Genomic DNA, 26,832 nt, shown 5'->3' with positions numbered 1-26,832 from the left:
CATTAGAACAGCAAGTGCCTCCCCCATCCACATCAAACTCTCGCTAACTTAGCAAACTTGAATCTATGTCTTCAAACAAGCCATTGTGGAACCTTCTGTACAGTTTGTAAAAATAAGGGTTTTATAAGATTTCATCTATTTCTAAAAAGAAAAATACTAGACTGTAAATGTTGTATAAAAATTTAAAAGAATTTTAAAAAAATAAGAGTCTTGAGTTTTTTCACTTCCATCCATTTTATAATAGTCCTCCATCATTAGATTAGAAGTACAGTTTTGCCATTGCTTGAAGAAACTTCTTTTTTCTTCTCTGTGCAGCAAGCTGTAGGACTTCCTCAGGATTACTGGCATTCAGCTCTGTCTGGCCAATGGCTTTTATCTTGAAGCAAAGGAAGAGAGATCCCTAGTGACAGTCCTTTGGGTAACACTGCTTCACTGCGTGGCGCTTTCAGCACCATGTCAGGGGGTGGTTTATTTCTGTAACAGGCTCTGCCACCCCACCCCTAAACCAGCAACTTCCCATCAGCACCCAGACTAAGAACTAAGACATTAAGAAATTACACAATGAAATTAAAACTGGAAGGGACCATTCTTCTCAAAGATGGTTTCAGGGAAAGAGAAACACACACTAAGGAAACCCCATAATCCCCAAGCACCCCCTAACTTACTGCTATCTGCCGCTTGTCAGTCTCGCCTCTTTTGTGATGGAGATCTGAGGGTGAGTCAAGAAAAGAGACTTGGATGGGAAAGGGACTTTTTCCAGCCATGACCATCCAGTATGGGCTTTCCATAGTGTTATTCTACTAAAAGGATACATGTCAAATACTCTAAGATGGTGACATCCCAGATGTACTCGTAGTAAGAATCCATGGCATCATGGCTGGAAGAGTACAGGTTAGGTTATCTAACACACTCACATACTGGGCATGTGTATTTATAAACTTTAACATTTACCTGTTTTGTTCCTGCAGTGCCTTAAACGCAGTTTTGTAGTCTACTTCTCTGAGGAACTGGCATAAAATCGCTACCTGTAAGGGAAGACTCACAGGTGGCTGACAGCCTTAATTCCTCACAAACTGAAATCTTCCACGGCACACCTCAGTAATCACACCCTAATCAAGTGCTCATTTCCATAGCAACCAAGTCCTGAGCACCTCTGTTTAAAAGCATACACAAAGTTATCAACCGCAGCAGTCAAGGAAAGGAAGAAACAGGGACCTAGCAGAAGCCTTGTTACTTCTTGGGGAATGAACAATCCCAGTGAAACAACACTGGCCACATGCAGTTCCAAAGAACAAGGCCAGGTTCCCAACACCACCCCACAGATTCTCTACCCTTTCTCAACGCTAAAAAAAAAAAAAAAAGCCCTATTTCTACATTTTACAATGTTTCCAACTGTATGTGTATTTACTCATTAATTTCAGTCCTTGTAGTGTTCTAAAGCAACAGTAACAAGATTTACTCTACTGCAGACTGCGTTTACAACAGAAGTTGGATTCAGTTTTACTTTTTAGAAGGTTCTCCCCTCCCCTTTTAATATAAAAATATTTATAAAGGAATGTTTTATTTATTGCCATGTTTCATCTCTTACCTGGGTGTGACAGTTGAGTAAAGAACAACACTTGATCATTCTTTTTATCACCTACAGAATGGTTAAAACACAAATAACAAGTTTTGAGCTGCTAGTACTGGGACACAAACAGCAGTTATTTGTTATTTTTTAAATACAAGGGACCCAGCGAAGTAGCTATGGACATATACTGACAACCCCCAACAATTCCTGGGTTTTAGCACATCCGCTGACCAGCTGAGCTTACTCAGGAGACTTCCCCAGGGCATGGTGCATGCTACAGAACAGAGCACAGTGTTCCTGTAAGAGGCAGGTCAGGGCCTGTTACAAAGCTTCACCACTGCCTCCTGCTGCCCACAGAAAGGGCTGGACACGGGTGAGAACAGCACCTTGAGTGGGCTCCCACCCAAGAGCTCCCCCACCCAAGGTGGACATGTGCCAGCGAGTGGCAGAGCTGCCGTGTGAGAGCACGTGGGGCCCAGTGGCACTCCTGCATCAGTGGAGACCAGCCCCAGGCACAGCTCAGAGTGGCCAGGAGTGATCTGGATCCCACCGTCTAAAGCTCTCGCCTGGCCTATGAACGGGAACATGGAAGGAGCAGCAATCGGACAAGGGATGTAAATAACCTCCTTCCCTGGGCCTAGACAGTTCCTTCCTATCACCTGCTGAAACGCAGTCTACAAGTAACACAGCAGTTTCCTAATGAACAGGACAAATGCCCGGATAAAGGGTTACAGTGACTGTGGCTGGGACTGAAGATTCCACCCCACACACAGTTTTTAAGAGGTTCTCACTCACAGCCCACTAGCAAGTGACAAGGCACCTGTTACGGCAACTTGTAAAGTATAGGGGTACAGCACCATGCCTCCAGCAGGCTCAGGCAGCACAGGTTACCACCCCGCCCATCTCCACACAACCTTGCACAGTGCTGCGATGCAGCTCTGCTCACTGTCAGAGTCTGGGAAAAAAAATAACTGCCTGTGTGTGTGAAAAGGAATCAATGTTGTCTGGATCTCACTCCTAACACAATCCACACTCCCACCCCTCAACCTGTGTTAGCTACAGTAGACAATATTTTAGGAGTGTTTAAACAACACACTTATGTTAGTCTGCACTATGGGTGGAAGCAAGCAGGCTCCACTCATGCGATACCAGCACCAGAAGCACAGTGGGAGCCAGATGTTTCCACTGGCCAGAGGCTCAGACCCACGCTCCAGCACAGCTGGCGAAGCAGAGCGAGCATGGCCGCACTGCCCTGCCCCGCACAACACTGCGGCCCCACAGGGACCAGCTGGGGATCGCCATGCCACATGGTGATGCCTGTGCTCTTGGCTCTTCCCTTTGTCACTACCGCACAGGAGCACAGTACCACTGCTGTCTCAGCTGGCAGCTCCACACCTTCAGACTGCGAACTAACGGAAAAGCCACCTGGGCTTCAGATTTCCTACAGCCTTCAAGCAACAAGCAAAGAAAAATGGATCTATGATGATTCATATCCCTAAATCCATCAAGATATAAAATCTCATAGGATACAGGCATGTGTGCATGTTGAACAGTTTTGTCTTTATATAGGATTAGGGGGCTTACTGAACCCAAAGAGTTATTTTTGTTCGTCTTAATCCCATTGTAAACTCACCTGGTCTGTGTACACATCTGGTGGTACCATCTTATTAAAGAAGTCTGAGCATACAGCTCCTGCCTGTAGGTAATAGTGAAGGGCTGCTGAATACTGATTCGTTGCTGCAGTGGACAAAAGCAAAATAAGGTCTTAAAAGTAAACACAGCAGCTATTTCTAAGACTCCTATCAATTGTTTATAGAATTACTCAGATACATGTATCTCATAGCTGAATTGTACTGGGAAAGTGACTTCCATATCATTGTTTAAAAAGCAGAGACACACAGAAGGTGGTAAAACAGTGATAGAAAGCTACAGTTAGGAAGACTAGCAACAGAGGCAAAGTTCTGCCTTTTGAGAATTGCTGCTTGCTTTTCAGATATTTGATCTTAAATCCATCAACCTTGGAGTGCAAAAGAAGTTTGCCTTCATTGAATTTAGCACATGGGTGGTAGTGAATGAGTTCAGTTGGCGTGAGTTAGAGAGGGCCAGCTGATGCCACCACACACACCTCAGGGTTCAGCACTAGTTCTACGCCCAGTGAGTTCTAACTGAAGCGATGTGAAGACAGCCTCCAGCGGCTCTGCGGCGAGAGCAGTCTGCTTGTCCACGCCGCTGCTGAAATACAGACCTGATGCGAGCCAGGAGTGCTCCAACCATTGCTCTTCCAGGTACCGGTCTCTGAGAATCCCTACATAAACGTCCTCCGTCTCGGATGCTGTTCCACTTTGTACAAGCAGTAAATACTGCCAGTTTATAACCCTGAATCACTCTCCCATCTGTAAGGTGACAGTGCTAAATTACGACCCCTCCCCTCACCCCAAGGGTTATAAAGCATCTTCTAGACAAAATTTGTCTCCTTTGGAAGCAACAGGCTAGGATTTCTGCACTACATCTTACTGCACACCACAGACATCCTTCCAGTCCAAAGAAGAGATCTGGAAATTTGCACCTTGCCTCCTGCCAAAGCACCAGCAAGTAGATGGCAGAGGCACAGCACATACCTTGTCTTATTGTCAGAAGAGAACCATCTGCCACAAGTGCTAAATTTCACTAGAGTGGTCTCAACAGATAATCTGAATGGAAGAAAAGCCTTGAGGGTGGCTATGGCTATGGCCATGTCCTTCTCTAGCACATGCACAGGGCAGTACCGTACTTGTCTGGCTATCCTCTGAAAGCTCATTCTTCAGCACCTGCCTCTCTGCACTCTATTCACACTGAAGCCCCAGGAACTGACTCTAGACTGGGGAGCTTAACAAAGCACATTGTCACATAGGCTGGGCAGGATTTCTCCAGGCAGCCACTGCCCTGGTGCAGTCTGGGTGCATGTTATGGTGCCCGCCTGGAATCTGAAATGCTTCCTGTCCCAGTTCTGCTGCCTGCTCCCAGCTGCAGAGCAAGGACAAGTACTGGGGAACTGAGAGGTGAGGACAGAACGACAGGAAAGAGCTTCCCATCACAACCAATACCAGATCAGGAGTTCATGCTTTCTCATTTACAAATACTATATAGAGATCCTCTCCACTCTGCTTGTCTTCTGCTCCAGCGAAGCCGATCTCCACTTTTAAAAGCAAGCACTACTCACACAACTTTCCATTCAACTTAATAAAAGACTTGAATGTTAGGGGTTTGCATAACTATAGCACTCATGGACCAACTGCACTAAAAAAGTTAATGGTGACTCTTATGGTGAGGTTTCCCTTACCCTAAAAACAAGTCTGTATGACCCACTGAAAGCTCAGTCTGTGGACTCAGACAACTTCCCAGACAAAATCAGAGGCAATAGAAGGAGGGTTATGTTAAGCAAATCTCAGAGAAGCAAGGTACGTCTACACACATGCTAAATACAGACATTGGTTTCACTTACCGAAATAAATATCTGCCTGAATAATTAACCAGAAGTGGTTGTTTGCGTTGATAGTCAATGCATAGCTGACTAGTTCTTTTACTGTAACAGCCACAGCTTCAAAGTCGACTGATTGAAGACTACAGGGAAAAAGAAAGAAAAGTCATCCAGTTTAAGGCCAAAGCACCTTGCATTAAGCATCAAGCAAAAATAACTCCAGGAAAGATTTAGTGTTGACTAAGACTACTGTTGAATTTTTCCAATACAGTACATCTGACAGAACAAATACACCCTTCACAGACTTGGACAAAGAAATCAGACCTTAATCTGTGGCTGACACCATAAAAAGGGCTCTAGACAAGAATTTTGAAGACAACTCCCAAAACCACTACCAATTTATCACAGCATCTACATGAATGGCCACAGACAGCAATCTCTGGAAAATTGTGGCACTAGCTTGTAAAGGAAAGCTGGGAATGGTTTGGCACATTGCTTGGGCAGCTTTTCCCAAAGTTCATGTGGAATCTCCATTTTTAAAAACATGTGTTTTCTCACCCTACTGCTAAATTCTGGTAACATTGAAAACTACTTTCTTCTGCTTGACCTTATTAATATAAGCTGAAGTCAACATCAGTAACAATGAGACTATTCTGTCAGAACAATTAGAGACAAATTAACCACACTAAGCATTACATGTCCTCTCACAAGTCATCTCTCCCAGTGCATAAAAGGAATCTGAAACAGTGAGGTTCTAGCCTGACAGAGCCTCTAAACTCCACTGGACAAATACAGTTCAATCCAGCCATAACAAATCAATACATACCATATACCACTTAGTATTTTGGCAATTATTCAAACAGAACTAAAAAAATATTAGTTATTTCATATTAAAGTATTACATAGTTCACACAGTTACATATAGCTCAGTAAAGTGCTTTACTAAAAACAGCTAAAACCCCCTCAGTTTCTTGTAACTGGATCTCCATCAGGACCATCAAATTAGGCGCAAAAATCCCCATGCAATCCGACCAATCTACCCACAAACACAACAGGGGTTGGTGATGCCCTTACATGGCAGAAACCACACTAACACACGTTAACTAATACACAGTAACTGGAACCAAACCAATTACGTAAACGTGCATTTTGAAAATTCTATTTTTATTATCATCTTACTTGGGGATGGATGAGGGCCAGATGGAAATGTGCTCTGCTGCAATATCATTCACAATATCTTCCTAAGAAAGATGGTAAGAAAAATTACAAAGAGAAACATTTCAAGAAAATTATGTAAGATGTTTATCATAAAATCATAGACTGGTCTGGGTTGGAAGGGACCTTAAAGATCACCTAGTTCCACCCCCCTGCCATGGGCAGGGACACCTTCCACTAGCCCAGGTTGCTCAAAGCCCTGTCCAACCTGGCCTGGAACACTGCCATGGAGGGGGCAGCCACAGCTTCTCTGGGCAACCTGTGCCAGTGCCTCACCACCCTCACAGGAAAGAATTTCTTCCTTATGTTTAATCTAAATCTACCCTCTTTCAGTTTAGAACCATTCCCCCTCATCCTATCCCTACACTCCCTGATAAAGAGTCCCTCCCCATCTTTCCTGTAGCCCCTTTAAGTACGGGAAGGCTGCAATAAGGTCTCCGTGGAGCCTTCTCTTCCCCAGGATGAACAACCCCAACTCTCTCACCCTGTCCTCACAGGGGAGGTGCTCCAGCCCCCTGATCATCTTTGTGGCCTCCTCTGGACTTGCTCCAACAGGTCCCTGTTCTTATGGTGGGGGCCCCAGAGCTGGACACAGGACTGCAGGTGGGGTCTCATAAGAGCAGAACAGAGGGGGAAAATTTCCTCCCACGACCTGCTGGCCACACTTCTCTTGATGCAGCCCAGGATATGGTTGGCTTTCTAGGCTGCAAGTGCCCATTGCTGGCTCACAGTCAGTTTTCCATCCACCAGCATCCCCAGGTCCTGCTCTGCAGGGATGCTCTCCATCCACTCATCACCCAGCCTCTATCAAGGATTGCCTTGACCCATGTGCAGGACCTTGCACTTGGCCTCGTTGAATTCCATGAGTTTTGCCCAGGCCCACCTCTCAAGCCTGCCCAGGTCCCTCTAGATGCCATCCCTTCCCCCCAGTGTGTTGACTGCACCTCACAGCTTGCTGTTGTCAGCAAACTTGCTGAGGGTGCCCTCAATCCCATGTATTATTATACATACTAACCCGAACATTATGAAGCTTGACAAACAGGGACAATATTGTTGTTAAAACCAATGGTTCCTGCAAGGAATTTAAAAAAAAAAAGGTATTCTCATGAACTAACAAAACTCCACTTTCTTCCCTAACCTTTAAAGCTATGTAAGAAGTTCTGACACCATTATTTCCTATTGAAATAGGGCAATATTTTGTTAAAAATCCTGCAACACAAGGATACTGTGGGAAAGCTTCTGTAGGAAGTCTTTAATTACCTCAGATTTTTCTGAACAACTCCTTGGATATAAACTCTACATAGGTTTTACACATCTTTATGTTGTTTGTGGCTACTGCCTAACTTTAAACTTAAGCTAGGTATGCCACAACTTTCTATGCATTTACAAACCCATAAGCTATAAACAATTTCCCTTCCTCTTACTTCTGCTTCTTAGTTATGATGAAAGTAGCAGCTTCCATCTCCCTCCAAAAGGAATGCTTTGTTTCGTGACAGCTGCAATAAAATACGCTCCTAATGTTAACAGATCTCCACTGTCAGAATTCAGCATAGTTTTGTGTTTTTTTCTTTTTTTTTTCTCCACAAGCTATTCCACACTGCTGTATGGCAGATACAGCAAATTCAGGAGTTCTTCAGCCATACAAAACACATATATAGCTGTCAGATTTTCTGGAATTTAACAGGAAAAGTCCAGAAAAAAAATTTTACATCAAAAGGAAGTTGTTGTTGCAAACACATTCTCAAAACCACTATAACTTACCCGAAGCTTTTTGATGAAGGACAGCAACTCACTCCTAAATTAGGGACAAATACCCATGTAAGTAAACGTTCACAACAAAAAATATATGCAAACTTAATATACTGGAAATGAGACTCAGTAAAGCAAATTCTCCACCTGCCAAAATAGCCCTTTCACCTCTAAGCTTACAAATGCAGGGTATGTAACCGAAAACGCTCAAGCAGGCCACACGCTTTTAATACAGTCACTAGCAATTTTTACTTTTACACTTAAAACAGTATAAATAAGAAGCGTATGTTATTCTATCAAGCTGTAAAAGGCATGAAAAGCATTTTGCAGGAAGTCTAACATTGACTCTAAAAGGGAAAGCAGTTGAACTGGACTGTAATTCTCCAAGCTAGGATTGCAACAATGACCTACAGGCTTACAAAAGAGGGTACACAGTGATCATTTATAACGTACGTTGATTTCCTTGACATGTCACATCAGAAATTGTCACCATAAAACAATCCAGACAAGGACAGCCTGTTTGGAAAAGGCTTCTCTGCTGCTTTTCCATAACAACAGGGTCACTGACATTTACTGTTTGAATCAGAGAGGTCAGAAAAGGTTCAGTATCCTAGAGTACACCTGTACCCACTTCTTTACCTTGCCAGAGTATACAACTGAAACCTAAAGCAAGCACGTAACCTCTTACACCCATCGCACAGCAGCATAAGCAAAAGCAGCAGCCTTTTAGGCACACATTAACCTGGTTAGTGTAAGGAAGGCAAAGTTGTCAGCAGTCTCACCGGGGCACCTTTTCCATGTTTTTAACATCAAGAACTGTTCAATATAATCATACATTCCAGAATTCACCGTAACAGGCAACTTATAATCAGTCTTGGACTTAAGAACAAGCTGAAAACACTTACTAAGTGGATAAATCAGAGAGTCCTGAATCAGTCAGTCAGTCATGGCTAAGACTGGCAAGAGGTTAGGTAACTGACAATGAAATTACTCCCGTCAAGAGTAGTTTCTTCCTTTCCCCAGGAGCTCAAATGAACTAGAATTTCATTTCAAGACTGAGTAACATTTAGCCTTAGAGTCAGAAAGTTAAAGCTAAGTATATACACCTATGCTGTGAGGAAGGTGCTTAATGCTTTGGTTAATGGTTGGACTAGATGATCTTCAAGGTCCTTTCCAACCTAGATGATTCTGTAATACAGTTATAGAAGTAGTAAACTGATACAGTCAGAGTCTGCAGAGCAATTCTATTTGATGTAAAGCAGACACCTCCAGCTGGTCAGCTAAACTGCCCTCTAGATGCCATTGACTTTACTGGAAGATCTACGCTGATTTTAACGGGAGCACAAGCACATATGCTTCAGTGTCTGTATGTTGGCCTGAAACACACATACTCCTTTTCTCTCTCTGAAAAGGAAAGTCAACAATACCCAACATCATCAGTGGGCAGTGGCAGTCTCTTCACTCAAGAGATCTTTAGCTGCTGCCCACCAGCTGCTGACAGTGGAATCCAGACAATTTTTGAAGGGAACATGGTGTCAAACATAGAATTCAAAAATATTTTTAAATAATTTAAGAAAACACACCTGTACATAATGCCCAGCGTGGACTCCCTGTGTTTTATCAAACTCACTCTGCCATCATTCCCCCGCTTGTGCTGGTTGGATACACTGCAGATTTGTACAACAACTTCCCAAAGGTCTTTAGCTGTCCGTCTACTTTCTTTGGGACCTGGAAGTTCTTTGCATGTAGCAGCCAGCAGCTGACCCAGCTATGCAATGCAAGACAAAAAATACAGTAACTATAGCTTCTCCAAATATTGACTACAGCAAAGGAATTATTGGCATTTAAAATGGCTAAGCACATGATTTTAAGTTACAAACTACAAAGCATTATGCCTAAATTTTGCAGCAGAGGACACTGATGAGAAACCTAGAAGACAGGAATTAAACAAGAGAATTTTTCCCTTTATTACTTTCCTTATGATATATTTCATTACTGCAAGCTCCAGAAAACAAGCTTTACACTCTGCTTAAATATACTGCATAAGACCTAAAACCCACAGAATACAGTTTTATAAAGACTGGCTCCCTAGAACTCCCTTAACTTTCATATAATAACTAATCTGAACTGAAACTGGCATCCTCTGCTATACAGAAAAAGCTGAACCTCAAAATGGAAATTAGGAAATACCACAGGTAAGCAGAGCAGGCCAAAAATGAATCTATCCTGTAATATGATCAGCATTCAGCTCCACTGCCTGACTTTGAAGTAGAAACACTCCTGTAAAATAATTTTGAAAATGAAGTTTAAAAAAGGCAGTGTTTGAACATCTCCAGAAATTCAACACTGGTGTTGGGTTAAAAAATAGAACCATTACAGCGCATTTAGAGAACAAGTATCTTGGGAACAGAAACACCACCAGACATGAAGCCTGAGATCTATACACTTCTCATACCTCCTACTGAATCTAGGCTCAGTGCCAGCTGAGAGGAGAGTCCTTTATGGAAGTGCTACAGGGGTTCAATCAGCTTATGGATCATAACCACACATGCCTGATGCTTCTGGAACCCACCACGGCTGGTAGCCAACAATGGCTAAAGATGCAGTTTGTTTCATATGTTCCCAAAGCACAGCCTCCATAGCTTTTGTCAACTGTCAAACACACTTGCTGCTTAGCCCTGCTGTTTTCTACACCAAACTTAATTCCTTATAGTCACAAAACCTGACATTCTTGAGACAGAAGGGTACATGCTTTTAACAGTACAAAAGAATTCAACAGGAAAAAAATCAATTACAGCCTGACAAAGCTTTGAGATTGAGCACTCATTACCTTTACATACGGATTAGTTTGAACCAGAGGTAATGGAACCTGCATGGTCAAATACTCATTTTCACACCAGTTTAACAGGAAGGCAACACATTCCTCAGCTATAACTTGTCGAAGAGGAATATCTGGAACAAAAGAAGTTCTTTGCTTAACTTTTTTTTTTTCTTCAAAAACAGTGTTGTATGAAAACAAGCAAAACCAATTCCCTCTAGTTAGCTATTTCTGTTCCAAATCTATCACAGAAAAACACAATGCTTAGCCCTACAAGAGACCTCACTTCTGGAAATCAGGAGAAACAACAGCTTCCTCTAACCACAACAGTACTACATTAGCCTCTCAGTGTGAAACCATGTAGACTGCTTTAACAACCAGCAAAACTTCTCAGGTAAAAATGCAGACATTTATCCTGTTCAAGTCCTTTAAGTGGCACTAAACAGGAACTGTCAGTGTTTATCAGTATGTAGGCATCGTGATGTTGCTGTTCTCATTTCCAGCTTTGTAAAACTAACCAAACTTCTAAAGACTCACTAAAAACCCATGTCAAACGTCACTATTGTTTTTCCAATTATACACCTAAAAGGTAAATCTACAATACAAAGTTGGGTTTTTTTCCTTTCTCTCAAACTTTGTGCTTTACTGTATCTCAAGAAAAAGACAGCAATGTACTTACCAGGCACTCTCATCTCCAAATATCCTCGGACTCTGCTTATAAGATCAGAAGGAGGACGTTCTCCAGAAACACCAGCTCCAGCTTCATGAGTGTAAATGTCCAAAAGTAGCATTTCATTCAGCATGACTTGACGTAGTTTTGGAGAAAACTCTGTCACAAGCTCCAAGCAAGCAGCAAAAAGCTGTTTTGCATGTACAAAATCCTGCAATAAAAAGGATATGCATTAATGATTCCTAATGGATTCATAAGGGAAAAGACTAAGAGTTAAAGTGTTATTCAGCTCTATCCTGGCTGAACCAGCCTTGGAAACCATTATCATTATCATTGCTCAAGTATCTCACAATTTCTATTTACATTTTTGAGTCCTCTGGACTTGCTATTAAGCTTAACAGTTGCATCAGTTCCATATTTTTCAAGCAAATCAAGGTTTAAGCAAAAACATACCAGAAGTAACTACTGGCATATTTGGTAGAGTTTGGGTTTACCCTGTAGTTTAGCAAACTACAGTATTGTCAATGACAAGGAAAATAAAACATCATTCCAATAAATTCCTTATGTAAAACAACCAGAGGAATAGCACTTCCTATCAGTAACTCCAACCACAGCTGCATTTAGATACAACATGATTTAGTACCTCATAATCAAAACTTTGAATTATTTATATTACTGGAATTATTTCACTAGAAAGCCATTATCCTGGCTCTACTGAGGGAACTTTGCAAGACAGAAAAACGTAACCATTATAGGACACACATCTCACACTTCTTCAATTCTTTTTCTCAGAAAGGGCTTTCCGTATTTTCAGTGTTGTTAAAATTCAACTGTCCAAAGTAACTCACCAGTAACTTCAGATGGCTTGCTCACCTTAATCGCACAGCAGTGTAATCCTTTCGCCATAAGGATGTAGACCAAATCCCTAGTCAGATTGTCTTTGATTCCTAAAATAACATTGCCGTAAACATTTGGTACTTCCCACTGGGAGAGAAATACATAGGACATTTGCACAGAAACAGGTTTTAGAATTCACATCACTGCTTAAAACATTATAAACAAAAAAATATTGAAAGTGATTGACATCTAAGTGTCAACTCTTTCATTTTTACATCTAATCAGAAGTAACGTATTGCTTGTATAGACCCCACCTGGAGTACTGTGTCCAGCTCTGAGGCCCCCAACATAAGAAGGACATGGATCTGTTGGAAAGAGTCCAGAGGAGGCCACAAAAATGATCATGGGGCTGGAGCACCTACCTCGTGAGGAGGCTGATAGAGTTGGGAGTTGTTCAGCCTGGAGAAGAGAAGGCTCCAGGGAGACCTTCTAGTGGCCTTCCCGTACTTAAAGGGGCTATAGAAAAGATGGGGAGGGACTCTTTCAGGGGGTGTATGGATAGGATGAGGGGAAACAGTTCTAAATTGAAAGAGGGTGGATTTAGATTAGACATAAGGAAGAAATTCTTTGCTGTGAGGGTGGTGAGACACTGGCACAGGTTGCTGCGAGAAGCTGTGGCTGCCCCCTATGTGGCAGGTTGGGGGGGGCTTTGAGCAATCTGGTCTAGTGGAAGGTGTCCCTGCCCATGGGATGATCTTTAAGGTCCCTTCCAACTCAAACCATTCTATGATTCTGTAAGTATGATAAAAATATCAAACTACCCTACTTTGTTTATACTCTGAATATGCAGTAATTAGGAGGGGGAGGGAAAAAAAAAGACAAGAAATCCCTACTTAAAAAAAAAATCCTTCCATCTCTCTTGCTGACAGCTTTTAATGATGGGAATTTAAACTAAAATAATATTGCTAACTGGTCAAAACACTGAAAGCAAAAGCTACATAATCTTTTTATCCTCACAAGATAAGGTTATGATACAGACAGTAATTCCTTAAAACAAGGCTTATGCATTTTGTTAGAGAACGTGAATTTAGGCATGTATCATCGTTCTTATTAAGCCACCATCGTGCTGAGATGGGGGAGAGCATACTGAGGATCTGTGACAAAAATGTTACTGTTCATTGCAGTATGATACCTAACCAGCCCTTGAATTACACTCTCTCATGACCACATGAAATAAATTACCTTATTTGAAACTGTCCAGAACTGACGTTCTGAGGTCATACCATGCAGCTCAATTAAGATCTGACGAATCCTCCAAGGATCTACTGACAATATGAGCTGATGTTCAAGCTGGCCAATATTGACACTTGCTGAAGCTAGAAGAAAAGCAATCAGGTGTCCAGCATATTCCTTCTTAATGCAGACATTTATATTTCTTTAGTTTGTAACACTTTAAACATAACACAGTAAGAACTGCAGACACATTAACACTTTTCCAGGCCCTGTACATCCTTTCGTGCCCTTCCACAAACACCTTGTGCTAGCTTCCCAGCTCCCCTGACCTAACAGACTGTTTGCAATGCCCCCTTGTCTCACACCAGCACACAGTAAAGCAATAGGTTCATGATCTGCACAAAAAAAGCAGGTTCCTGCACTGCCTTAGTGAAAATATGAATTTTCAGAACTGGCTTAAGTCAATGCAAGGCTGTATTAGAGCTGGAAAGGTAAGTTCTTTCCAGCTGGAGTCACCATCTGGCACCAATAATGTTAGCTTTGATTTGTGCAGCTGCACAGCCAGCCAGCTATATCTGGGAAATGAACTGGCTGAAAAGATCTGTGTTTCACTTTAGTAGGTTTAAAACTTCAGATGGTACTCCTGGTCCAGGTCACCACAGTCACATGAGCATTAGGGCTGGTATAAATACAGAGGCAGGGTGCCCATTCTGGGAACAGCCACTGCAGCCAGGTTTGGTTCAAACCAACTACCACACCCCTCTCTCACTCAGCCAGGACACATGCATTTGAGCATATCTATTACACTCAGCTGAGATACAAGCAAGTAACAGCCACCTGATTGAATGAGTAGGACATTCACCAACTAAACATGGGAAGTATTCTCTCTAAACTTTTTCTGAGAACAATTCTACACATAGTAACCTCAAGCATGGAAACATGTAACTGCCTACATGTATGTTAATGGAAATGCTGTGAAAATTACCTGGGATATCATAAAAAGAAGTCACAGGTTTTGTGCACAGGTTGATTCGAGGAGATCTCTTCCGCATTTGATCAATAAGCAGCTTCCGTTCATCATCCTTCAGCAGTTTTATGAATAGCTCATGTGATGAAATCATAAAGACAAGCTGAAGATCTTCCAAACCCAAACACAAGTTTCTAAACAAATAAAAAAGTAAATACATGAACATGAAGCTGCTGCTTATTTTTCCAGTTATAAGTTCTTGAAATATTTATTGTGCGTTATTACATTGTTTATACAGTGTAAATTCATGTTATCTTAATATGGGTACATACTTGAGAAATGATGCCATTTTCCTCTTCAACGCTTCAGTAGTATTTTCTAAGTTTATTGATCTTGAACAAACCTGGAAAAGAGAGCAGAAAATAATTAAGCAGTCCCTCAGAACTGTTAAAATACTTACGTTACAGACCATATTATCGCCCAGTTTTCTGACTCTCAATTAGTATGAGCCAGTAATCCTCCCTGTCAGGCAACAAATTTATATGATAAACACTGTAGCCATCACAGATGGGTCAGTTCTCTTTCAACATATGCCCGAGCCAGGCTGCTTCAGACAACTGTGATCTTCCCTCAGACACAATTCACATTCCTTTTTCCTATTCCTTTGATGTTTAGGTGTGCTGGAGTATCACAGTATCAGTCAGAGTGACACAGTATCAGTCACCCTCACAAGATCATGAAGTACATAATAAAGCCCTTTCATGTGAGTTTTAAAATGAATCATTTCTAAGTGCAAAAACATAAGATTGACTAGGACTTTTTTTTAAAAAAAGAAAAAAGCAGCAGTAGAAGGATAACTTGACAGTTGAATTTAACTGTCAGCTTGCAAGAAATAAAAATATTGCACACAAAAAAAATAATTAAGTCGCAATATGAGCAGCTGATGGAACAGCTTCTACTTGCTCTGAAGTACAGAATACTGCAAGTCAATTTTTGCCACGTGCTTGAAGAGACATGCAAAAGACAAGGCTCAAATTAAGAAAAGAAGATATGAAAATAACAGCAAAGCAGCAAAAGGATTAAGTTTAGTTTAGACAAGAATAGCTTCATAAAAGGTTTCACTAAGTATAAGAATTTAGGTCTCACACAGGGTAACTGTGTGAGGTAGTTCAGGAGAGGTAACTCAGCATCACTTCATGACATGCTAACTTTTACAACAAAAACGGTAAGGGAAAGTGGTCCTCTTCAACAGATAAATTCTCTTTCTAGTATCTCTCTCTGCTTTGGAATTTTTTTTTCTTTGTTCCTTGAAAACAAACGTTCAACAATATCTTTATATTGTTGATAGCAGCAATTTCAAATCCAAGCTGAAGTAACAGGTCAACACTGGTTCCTACCCAACAGATAGAAACAAAGATACAAATATAGATGCAAGACTGATCACTGAGTCTAACTGTACTGACTACAAAGAAGTTGAATAAAATCTGAGAAGTTACCTTACAAAGTATTTGTCTCTGCTTCAGAAATCTGAGCATTACTTGCCCAATAATACAGTTATATGGGGAGATATCTCACTAAATAGTATTTCAGATAATTTCTTACCTCAAGGAGAAAGTCTATTTTCTCTTTGCTGGGTTTCAGGAACAGCTGACAAAACTGAATATCAATTGTTCGACCCTGCAATACATCGCAGACTGTGTTGCATACACACACTTTGAAACAAACTTCATCCAGAGGATCATTCCTGCATGAACACAAAACCAAAGACCACGGAATGTCTCTGACAAACACAGAGTTAGTATCACAGCAAAGCTCCAGGGGGCAGATCCCAAGACAAGTTTGAAGCACATGCCTCTGTCCAAGACTACACTCAGAAAAACTCTACTCAGGATCTACTTCGGTTTACCCAGGACCTCACTTTCTTTAAAAGAAATTCCCTCCCTGCCCATAGCTCTGTTTCACATGCAGATTTAATCACTGCTTCCGCCTGAGCACCACTGGAACTCCAACTAGAGTGGCATGACTGACACAAAGATGCATTGCTTCTCAGCGAGCATGCCCTGACCATGGCTGACAGCCCCAAAGACATCAGAAATACTTATGCATCTCAGAATACACAACTATTGGACAAAAATCAAAGAAAATAACCAGAATTTATGGCTCCCTTTGACCAGATTGTGAAGTCATGCTCCTCATCATTTTGCCTAGCACTCATCACTGAAGGTAGTCCCTGTCAGCCATATCAGAGATTAAAACATCCCTACACAGTGCTAAGCTACAGCCTCTAAGGTCCTCTTCTAAGAGATGTTTATTTGACTCCTCTCTGGCAGGAGAGAAAGCTGAATTCAGTAACTGCTAAGCTCTTAAACAAGAGGCTGTCACCATCAACCGTTGCTTTTCCTCACACACGTTTGTAAAACTGAGACTCTCACTTCAACTGAAATATTTGTACGCACCTTCCCTCCAGAGAAGGCTTATCACTATTATACAGAGATGCTTTCCATACAGCCCTGATTCAAGTGCCTGAGCTCCACAGAAGGTTGAATTTTGGATGTGGCCATGTACTCAGCATTTCTCATTTGGGAGTCATCCACAAGCTGCCCTTGTAGTGTGCCTAATTCTCTCTATTATAAATGTTTTCTTACTATAAATGTACCATACCAATCCTTCAGCCTTAGGCTAAGTCAGCAGTGCACAAGGCTCCTAATCACAGGTAACTACACTGCCAGTGTTCCCAATGAAGCACAATTCTACAACATTACCGCTTAGTATGGTTAGCCTGACCAGCTTTAACTTCAAGTTTTAGAAGACCTCTAAAGAGGCATTAACTTAGTTATAAATTTATATATATACACACACACACGCACAATTATGACATAAATAAAAAACTCTTACTAGTAAAGTGGTAAAAATAAGTGTTAATAATCATTACATTTTTCCCAGATGTGGCCACAGTGAGATACATAACAACATAGCTCCTTAGCTGGAGGATGCAGTTTAGACTACTGCTAACAGAAATAAAGGCTGAAGTTTCTTGGAAGAAAGTAATTTGTTGTTAGAAGACTGTGTATACTTTCCAGGAAAAATGTAACTCATGAAAATTGCTTTTCATCCTCGTTGAGTGGATCATTATTAAATGTCTCACCCTTGTTGAGCTTTTTGGAAGAGTTCTCTCAACACCGATTGCCTGAACTGAACAGGTAAACTGAGGGTTAGATTATCTTCAAGAAATATCTTCACTAAATCCTATAATACAAACACAGTTGGAACAGTCAATGAATAATGCAAAAGATACAGATAAAGTAATTTTCTATTTGGTAAAAATGACCAGACTAACACAAGGAGCTTGCACCCATATGTAATACTAAAATTCATTAAACAACCAGAAAGGGCCCAAGTGACAAAAAAGTTCTCTATCATCAGAGAATCCAAGGGAAAAAAACCCAAACTTGCATATCTCAGCAGCAACATTTCCTGAAACACAGAAAATTAGATTTTACCTGAAAATTCCATAAATCAGCTAGTAGAAATTATTTACGTTGTATGGAATCCAAGATACTTTAATCTAGCATGTATCAGATCATGCTATATTCTATATACATGTGTTCTAAAACAGTATGTTAATGGTTAACTGGAAGACTTAGATTTATTAAAATCCCTACCAGTTCAGGTAGAATCACCTATATGGAATGATAGAAAAAACCTCAAATATATGTGGCTTTATTTAAGCACCCTACCTGATAGTTGCCAGATTTCATACAGCTATGGATTTGGCTATAAGGAGTTGCCTGTTGAGATGCATCATCAGAAGATGAGGTAAGAACTCCACAGGCTTGACAGTACCCAGCCAACCGTTCTTCATCTATGGTAAAATGAAGTGACGATGAACCATTCTGAAAAGTAAGTCAATCAAATCTTATGAGGCCAAAATATTATGAAACATAAACTTAATTCAGAAACACAAAATGGAAACTCACAGTTCCCCTAAGTAGCAGCAAAACAACAGAAGAATGTGAATGTACACAATTCGTTTTTTAAAAAGCACACTTTTGTATGTGCTCTTTACAGCTAAGACCATGTTTTGTCTAGTTAAATAAAAATCTCAGCTCTGCAGTTTTGGGAATATAAATACAAAGTAAAATAAAAAAGGAAGCATACCTTAATTGTAAATGAAAACGTTGTATTTTTTAAAAGGACAGAACACGGACAATCTGATTTCCAAAGAAATTAGAAAATAGATTAAAAAAAAAAAAAAAAGAATAGGAAGTGCTCTATGGCTACCTTACTCAAAAATACATCACCACAATGGACACAGAATATACTGTACAGTTAATATTAGTACTGCAGATGATATTCTTGCATTTCTTACATCAGTACAATTTGTGTAAGAGAATATTTATTACAAGATGTAGAACGAAGCAGCAATATACTGCAGTCAATTAATAATTTCAAATAAGGCACAATGTAAAACAAAAATTGCTGTCAAAAATCCCATTAAGTTCCTTTAAAAACTTACTTATCTACACTTAATGTGTACCATTAACAGTTAAGTTGCTAGAGAAGGAAGCAATAGGTTGTTTTAGAACAGTTGAGCATACATACTAATAAAACACTCATTACCTTTGCAATCAACTCCTTTGTTTTGAAAAACTTTTCTTTAGCATTTTCATGAACAGCTGCATTTGTAGCTCCTTGTTGAAAATAGATTGCACCCAAATCATAGCAAACCTGCAAACAGCGTTGATATAAACCACATTATCTTGGAAATTTATGTAACATATTAAGTCAAGATTAAATATTTCAGCTCAAACCTTACAAGTACTTTAAACTATTACTAGCTTTATCTAATGTACCAACATACACTGCATGAGTACACAGTATGAGTAATTCTACACAGGTATTAGAAAATTACAGAATGATTTCCACATAATGTAGTAAGATGTCCTTGCCATACAATGGCCGCCTGCGGTGGGGGAAGGAAGTGAGGGCTTGGGGGTGAGGGGAAGCAACAATATTTACAGTGTTGAAAAGGTTCTAATAACATAAAAAGAAGTCAGTAATATCTCATTACATTAAAAAAGAGCACATTAAATATTAATAGAAAATTACTCCTATTTATCTCAAAAATATTACTTAACATCATCAAAATAAACAGATATAAATTGAAAGCTTTGGTACAGAATGTAAGCTACCTGGCACTGTATCTCCTCTGCACTGATTTTCAGTCCAGCTGTGGAACTCTCCGTTTCCCCATTCACCATGCCAGGCTCCATGGCTAATAAATCCAGAGTTCTTATAGTGTGGACATAAAGATCTTTGTTTAATTTAAGTGCTCCTTCAAGGACCAGGATGGAATCAGCAGCCTGCTCTTTCAACTGCAATAGTTCAAATGATGCATTGAAAAAAATTAACTTCTTGTTTTTGAGTTTAGGTCTGGGTTTAAATCAACACTAGAAATGTAACAGTACAGTGAAAGGATAGTAAAAAAAAAAAAAATAATTTCCTTGTACACCTGCCTTATTACTATGTAGAATCTGCTCCTGTATTTCTTGTACAATAGATGCGTGACTTCAGTTTCAGGTACTCAGAGAAACAGGATCAAACCCATGCTTCCAACTGAAACTAACACTTTCCTGTTTCACCTGTACCTTTTTGCCCATTTTGAAGCATCAAATTATGCAACAGTCAGACTGTAAATGTTATTATTTCACAGCTGAAACAAAACCAGCTTCTATGGGAACAGCAAGGTTTTTTTCAAATATTTTGATCAAGTGGTAAAACAGATAAACATCATTCATGATCATCTGAAAAAACGTAAGAGTAAAAAATTGTAGAAAATGTATATTCATTAACTGATTCCAAGTAGTACAAGAGTAGGAACATGAGCTATACTACTTATGGAAGCATTCTGTTGAAAGCTACATACAGAAAACACTCAGCTATTAAGTCCTTTAAAAAAAAAATATTTTAAGTGTTGAATTCTGCTGCCATACAATTTTGCAGCTCAAGCATGGTACAGCCTTAATTACTAATCACACACTGATTTTGTGGAGGCTTGCCCAAATCATATGGCTCCAAGGATCGGCTGATTAAAGAATACTTCTAACAGTGCAGAGACAACACTGTCCAAAATGCATGCAGTGGAACTGTAGCAAATAACAAGGTAAATGTACCAAATCCAACAAAACTGTGATGCAACTGTTTATTTCCTGTCCATTTGTATTTACATGGAAATTCAAGCAAAAATAAGAGGGGAAAAAAAGTCTCACCACTTTCAAGATATTATCAGTTAGTTCCTTTTCTTGCTGCATCTGGTTCATTCTGGAAAACGGAGAGAAAAGGTCAGGATCTCAATTATAAAGCAAACTTGCACGCTATTTTACTTCATGTTCTAAGACCACAGCAATTCATTCATAGCAAGTTTTGCTTAATTACATTTTAAACATCATTATGCAGGACTACTGACTGACTGTTCTTATCTACCTACTTACAGACTTATGTAACAAAAAGATAGTTTTGGATGAGAATGTGGTTCAATAAGAATAGAAGTTATTAAGTTTTTCATTGCTTTTTTCTTTAAAAATCAGATTGTTAACATTAGCAAAACTATCATGAAGAAATCATCTTCCACAGCCTCAAGTCTCTTGAAGGTTAGCTATTTAAGTCTTCTCAAGCATGCATCAGGGGCAGAAGCACGTTCATGTGTTTATGTAAAAATTAAGAGTATTTAAGAATTCTTTCCCCACACAGAATTTTCTGATTTAGGATTAGACTCTGATATATATAGAATGATACAAGATTTATAGTAAAAGAGTATTTTTAATCAAAATACTTAACAGATTCTCCAAACAAGTATGCCCTAATGCCAGAGTATAAAATTAATATAAAACACATGAAAAGTATCACTGAGATACACGTTATAAATTTCTCCAGTAAAGTTGGGAGTAAGTCAATTCCAAGGACAGGTTGTTAACTAAAGCTACACAACTTCAAGAATACAAAATGAATACTGACTTTACATTACAAATTATTGCCTAAGGAAGCAAATTAAAATACTTTGTTGTTCCTCGGGTTATCATACATAATGTGGTGAACTGCTATAATAAAACAACCATATTAAGCAAGCTACTGTAAGTGAAAACAAGAAGTGTACCCTGTCTAAACTAGAGAATAAGCATTCTGCCCAAGCAAAATGCCATCTCCCTTTCTCCCACGATTTTTCATGCCTCTATGAAATCACAGAGATGATAACATATTAAAAGAGTAGAACAACAGACAAGTACATACATATATCAAGCATGTCTGACAAGAAAATAAGAACATACTTGAAATAAATGCAAGTTTTCCATGTTATAACTAGCCATTTTAAACAACTGTTATTAATATGATTTAATCCACTTAGAAATTAAATTTCTGATTACAAAATACACAAACAAGTGAATTATACCTGTAACTTACACATTTAACTGAGGTGGACCAGGCTTCGCTTGTTTTACAGGAAAACTACTTTGAACAATGGTCCTTATGGCCCTACAGAGGGGAGAAAATTAAGCAAGTAACAGTAATTAGTCTCAGAATTGTAATAAGCAGGTTACATGCCTCTTAAAATCATCAGTTAATCATTTCAGATTCATTATACCATTGGAATGCATCCTTTAGTCAAGAGCACATCTAATATTTAAGAAATGCTCTTATGTCCATAAAAAGCTAAAAGCAAGATTTTTATCTTTATAAGGTGACAGTTCAAACCACAACCTTGACTATGTTTTTAGGGAACAAAATCAGCTGTAGAATAGCTTTTCAGACTCAGCTCCATCCTGTAACCTACCTACGGGTCACAAAATTATTACTTTGAAATTCCTTCTCCTATGTACAAATATATAGATAGAAGAAAACATGGCTTTGTTCTATTATAATTTTAAGACTATTGCCTTGAAATAGCTTACCATCTGTTGTAGAGTAGTATTGCCATTGCAGTAGTTGGGGGTAAGCTGGACAGGTCTACATCCACATGCTTAGTTCCTGGGGGAACTTTGCTGATACACAGAAGTTCATTCAGTAGCATGTTCAATACAGGAACAGACAAGCTATTAAAAAAAAAAAAAAAAAGAGAGAGAAAATCAGATACTTCATATAGTAATCCTACTTCTGGAATGTTTAAATAATATATGCTACTATTCAGTACTATATTATTACCTAACATCCCACGGAAGTAAGGGTAGTATGTTTATTTAGCATAATGAAATGCTCTGTATCAGATGGCACTCCAGATCAGATATGTAAAGCAGTTACCAGTATTAGCAGTATAAGTTAAGCTCAAGAAGAAGGCTGCCCTGACAGCTGAACTACCACTACACGCCACTGTGTTAGTCCATACAGACATATATCTCTAGAATGCTCCAGTCACCTGTAACAGCAGGTCTCAGCTAGTAAATTCTTTTCAAAGTAGTCCCAGATCATACTTCCAGAAGGTAAATAACCACATTTCCAATGCAAATGGAACTTCCCATTCACATAAAGGGAACATTTCTCTGTCTGGCTTATCTCCCTTTCTGCAGCACCCACCAGCAAACAGGGACATTAAGACTAGGAACTAGAATAGAGCACTGTAGACACTCTGTGATGGTTTTAAGCCCTGCCAGGACCGGAGACCACGATGCTGTTGTCCCTCCTGCACCCTCGGGCACAAGTAGGGCACAAACCCCAGGTTAAAATAAGAAGAAATTTAATACAACAGTGTAATAAGCAATCTGAACAACAACAGTAGCAATGATAAACAACAATGAACAGCAGTAACAGTGAACAAGACAAAAGATATACAGAGAAATACTGCAATGGTAACAGACGGCTCGCTCACAATGCTCCCGCCACCAAAGCCACAAAGGAAAAAACTTCCCCCGCTGCAGCCGGACCTGACATCAGCATGGTATGAATAACCCAGCTGGAGATCCCTTCCCCCTCTCTGCTGGGGAAACTTAACGCTATCCTAGCTGAACCAGGACACACTCTAAGTTGTATTATGTAAAATATACATTAGCTGGACAGAACCTTCCTTGATAAAATGACAAGGCGGGCAGGCTGGACTGCATCACTCCACACTTTTGAGGTATAATTTAACACAACTGAAAAACCATTACTAGTTCCAACATTATTTAAAATTAGAAGTGGTCAGCTATTGCCAAAGTACCTTTGCTCTTGTGAAAAAATTGCATTCTTTGCAACCAGCACTGAAAACAATCAGAGAAACTACACTTTCAGCAACTAAAGCCAGAATTCATGTTTAACAAATTCTAGGTCTTGCATTATATCAGACTCCAGGTCTGTTATCAAGCTATTATTTTAAACTAACAAACATTGTTTTTACTACGGTCCAGGAATCTTGTTTTCAATGGCATAAGTAGAACATCATTCAACTGTTTATAACAGCAGAAATTTCAGAAGAAAAACTTTGTTCAAACTGTTAATTTCATTCCTTTTTGACTGAACCTTTGGTTATAATCAGTTGAAAACAAAACCATGTTTCTTAATTAAAAAAAAAATCTTAGGCTTCATGAGCTAAACAGAACAAGAACTCTCAACTACTATATAGAAATGCTAAGTTAGTAGTGGAAATGACTTCAGATTGGTTCCCAAAAAGCACCACAGATGGACAATCCTATCAAAACTCAAAACAAGGACAGTAGTGTCATACAGTGGGGCTTATTTTTGAATGAGGATTATACCTGCATTTTAGGAAGGTACTAAATGAGTTGCTGGAGCGTGTCCAAAGAGCAAGAAAGCTGGTGAAAGGTATAGAGCACAAGTCTTAGGAGGAGCGCCTGAGGGAACTGGGGTTGTTTAGCCTAGAGAAAAGGAGGCTCAGGGGAGACCTTATCGCTCTCTACTACTACCTGAAAGAAGGCTGTAGTAAGGGGGGGTGTGGGTCTCTTCACCCAAGTAAGAAGAAATAGGACAAGAGGAAATGGCCTCAAGTTACACCAGGGAAGATTTAGATTGAGTATGAGGAAAAATTTCTTCACCAAAAAGGTTGTCAAGCATTGGAACAGGCTGCCTAGGGAGGTGGTGGAGCCACCATCCCTGGAGGTATTTAAAAGACATGTAGATGTCGTGCTTAGGGACATGGTTTAGTGGTGGACTTGGCAGTGTTAGGTTAATGGGTTTGGACCTGACGATCTTAAGGCTCTTTTCCAACCTGAATGGTTCAATGCAAGTTACAACTGGGGCAAGTACTGCCCCACTAAGATTTTGCACCACTTAAGTGCAACTCCCTAATGTGCTTAGTACTGAAAGACTAAAGAAGTTCCCAACTATTCTACCTCATGAGACCATTCAGCAGCTGAACTTGAGTTAAATAAATTCAAAGGAAAAATTCAAAGGTGGAGTTCATCTGTTTCAACCAGTCAGTTCAGTGATCTAGTTCATAGATGTATGGAGTTTTTTTACATTAACAAAACTGGAGCAAAACCTCCAACTTCAAGCATGTCACAATAGGGAAACTTAAGCTAGTTTTGTCACTGAAAAAAGTAACATAAAACTAATCTTTATGCAGTTTTGATGTGCAAATCTTAAGGTCTAAGACCCACTATTCTTCCTCTCTAAATTATAAACAGCATTGATTTGCTCACAGACTTTGTCTTTATCAAACCCTTTTTCTAACTCACAGATGAAATTGAACTTGATTTTAGTTGTCACACCCAAGACTCTTCTTAATGTAAGGAAGATACTGTCAGAAAAGGGAGCAAGACAGAATTCCATTTGTTAAAATACAGATATCAAACCACTTCAGTTTAGTAATTTCAGCATGAAGAAGTACAGACTATACCTTTTCTCTAATACATCCAAATCCCACTTGAGATGAGCAGCAACTTTAAGAGCAAGAAGTTTTAAAATGCGGTTTCTTTTGTTATCAGGTGGTGGCTGGACTTGGTTCTGCTCATTCACTGATGGTTTTGAAGCTTGTTCCAAGAACTGGACAATCAGCTGTACAGGTGGCGGATCTGCAAAAAGCACAGCCACTCTTCAAATTCTTTGTAAACCCATAAATTAAGTTTTGTTGCAGCTATGAACAGGGATCTTATCTCCTTGTCATTTGTAAGACTGATGATGTCACCGAGCAGATTCTAATCCTAAAGGATATCTTCCTTATGGCGACTCAAATGAGACTATTAAAATACCTTTGTTTAACCTTCAAGTTTACTTGACCATAGTAACCACACTCTTAAATTTTCATTTGTTTTCACTGTTTTGTATTAATTATGTTTCATTACCTGCATCTAAAGAAAATAAATGTTGCCTACTGAAAACACAAGTTAGTTGTTACAAAAGATCTACTTGTAATTCTCTTCTGTATTTTAAAATATATTTACAAGCAACTGCTGGCATTTCTGAATACATTTAGAAGATACCTTCAGACTGATCCAAAAAAAAGCACACCCAAATCTCTCCCTTACAATAAGGCAGTCTCTCCAGTACCTTTGAGCTGCTTTGAAAAACTGAAGCCAAATCATAGCTATTACACTCTCACTGAACATTGTGAAACATAAAACTAGCATTAGTCATTATTTTTAATTGCAAAATAGCAATGTAAGATCTAACCACAAAGATATAGCCTGACTGGGTTTAAATTTACTTTTTTTAGAGGAAACACTGTCCCAGGTTTTCCTGTTCCCTCCATCTGTTCGTAGAATTTGGGTACTGAAAAACATGATTCCCACCTATGATTGCCAAAAGGTCAGTTACGTCTAAATATGGTTACTTCTGCATCAGACTAGGTTTCTATTCATTCCAGGTCTGAGAAGACAGGAATTTCAGCACTGAACCTTCAAAAGAACTCTAGTTCCTGACGCTACCAAGACTTCAAAGGATGAACACCAGCTGCAAATCGTAATGATTTTTACAACCAACACATCGTAAAAACAAACAAATTGTAACAATTCCGCAGAAAGTTATTTACCACACAGGAAAGATGAAGAAATGAAGTTATTAAATAATAAAATTAATATAAACCGAGAAAAATTAATTCCTGCTTGCGTTAACTAACGCTGCAGACGCGGCTGCACGCCCGCTGGGCCTGACGTCCCTGTCCCACCCTCTGCACCGGGACTTCCCACCCCTGGAGCCGCCAGTACGGCAGCGCAGACTCAGCAGCAGACCCACCCCTCCGCCCCTAAGCCCGTCCTTCGGGTGCGGGATCGCTGGCCACTGCGTTACCAGCGCCGGGGAAGCAAAGCCCCGCGGCGCCTCCCCGGAGGCGAGGCAAGGGAGGGAGCAAGGAGAAAAAGGAGGGCGGGCGGGAGGCGGCGCCGATGCGCAGCCG

At 39.8% G+C, this 26,832-nt stretch overlaps 1 protein-coding gene across 2 annotated transcripts; it reads right to left on the bottom strand.

The window, feature by feature from the left end:
* Window positions 1–170: 170 nt before the first annotated feature.
* On the bottom strand, window positions 171–25,511 carry INTS8 (integrator complex subunit 8). 2 transcript variants are annotated; one of them, XM_026841792.1, is made up of 26 exons: window positions 25,339–25,511; window positions 22,463–22,603; window positions 21,975–22,046; window positions 20,786–20,837; window positions 19,709–19,891; window positions 19,137–19,244; window positions 18,254–18,409; window positions 17,662–17,762; window positions 16,119–16,260; window positions 14,849–14,919; window positions 14,535–14,710; window positions 13,559–13,692; window positions 12,353–12,463; window positions 11,489–11,690; window positions 10,822–10,943; window positions 9,575–9,759; window positions 8,004–8,037; window positions 7,258–7,314; window positions 6,207–6,268; window positions 5,052–5,170; window positions 3,204–3,307; window positions 1,589–1,639; window positions 952–1,025; window positions 813–877; window positions 666–709; window positions 171–376 (listed from the first exon to the last, which is right to left on the bottom strand). In XM_026841792.1, exons 2-26 carry the CDS (start codon window positions 22,579–22,581, stop codon window positions 260–262), a joined length of 2,661 nt encoding a protein of 886 aa, XP_026697593.1. In that variant the 5' UTR covers window positions 22,582–22,603; window positions 25,339–25,511; the 3' UTR covers window positions 171–259. The 2 variants fall into 2 exon arrangements, with proteins under 2 accessions (XP_026697593.1, XP_026697592.1); XM_026841791.1 differs by lacking the exons at window positions 22,463–22,603; window positions 25,339–25,511 and having other exon boundaries at window positions 21,964–22,046.
* Window positions 25,512–26,832: the final 1,321 nt, after the last annotated feature.

The sequence above is a fragment of the Athene cunicularia genome, assembly GCF_003259725.1.
Source record: "Athene cunicularia isolate RWA chromosome 2 unlocalized genomic scaffold, athCun1 chr2_part1, whole genome shotgun sequence".
Classification (NCBI taxonomy): domain Eukaryota; kingdom Metazoa; phylum Chordata; class Aves; order Strigiformes; family Strigidae; genus Athene; species Athene cunicularia.
Note: the sequence above shows the minus strand (reverse complement) of the source record. Positions and strands in the feature narration are given on the sequence as shown.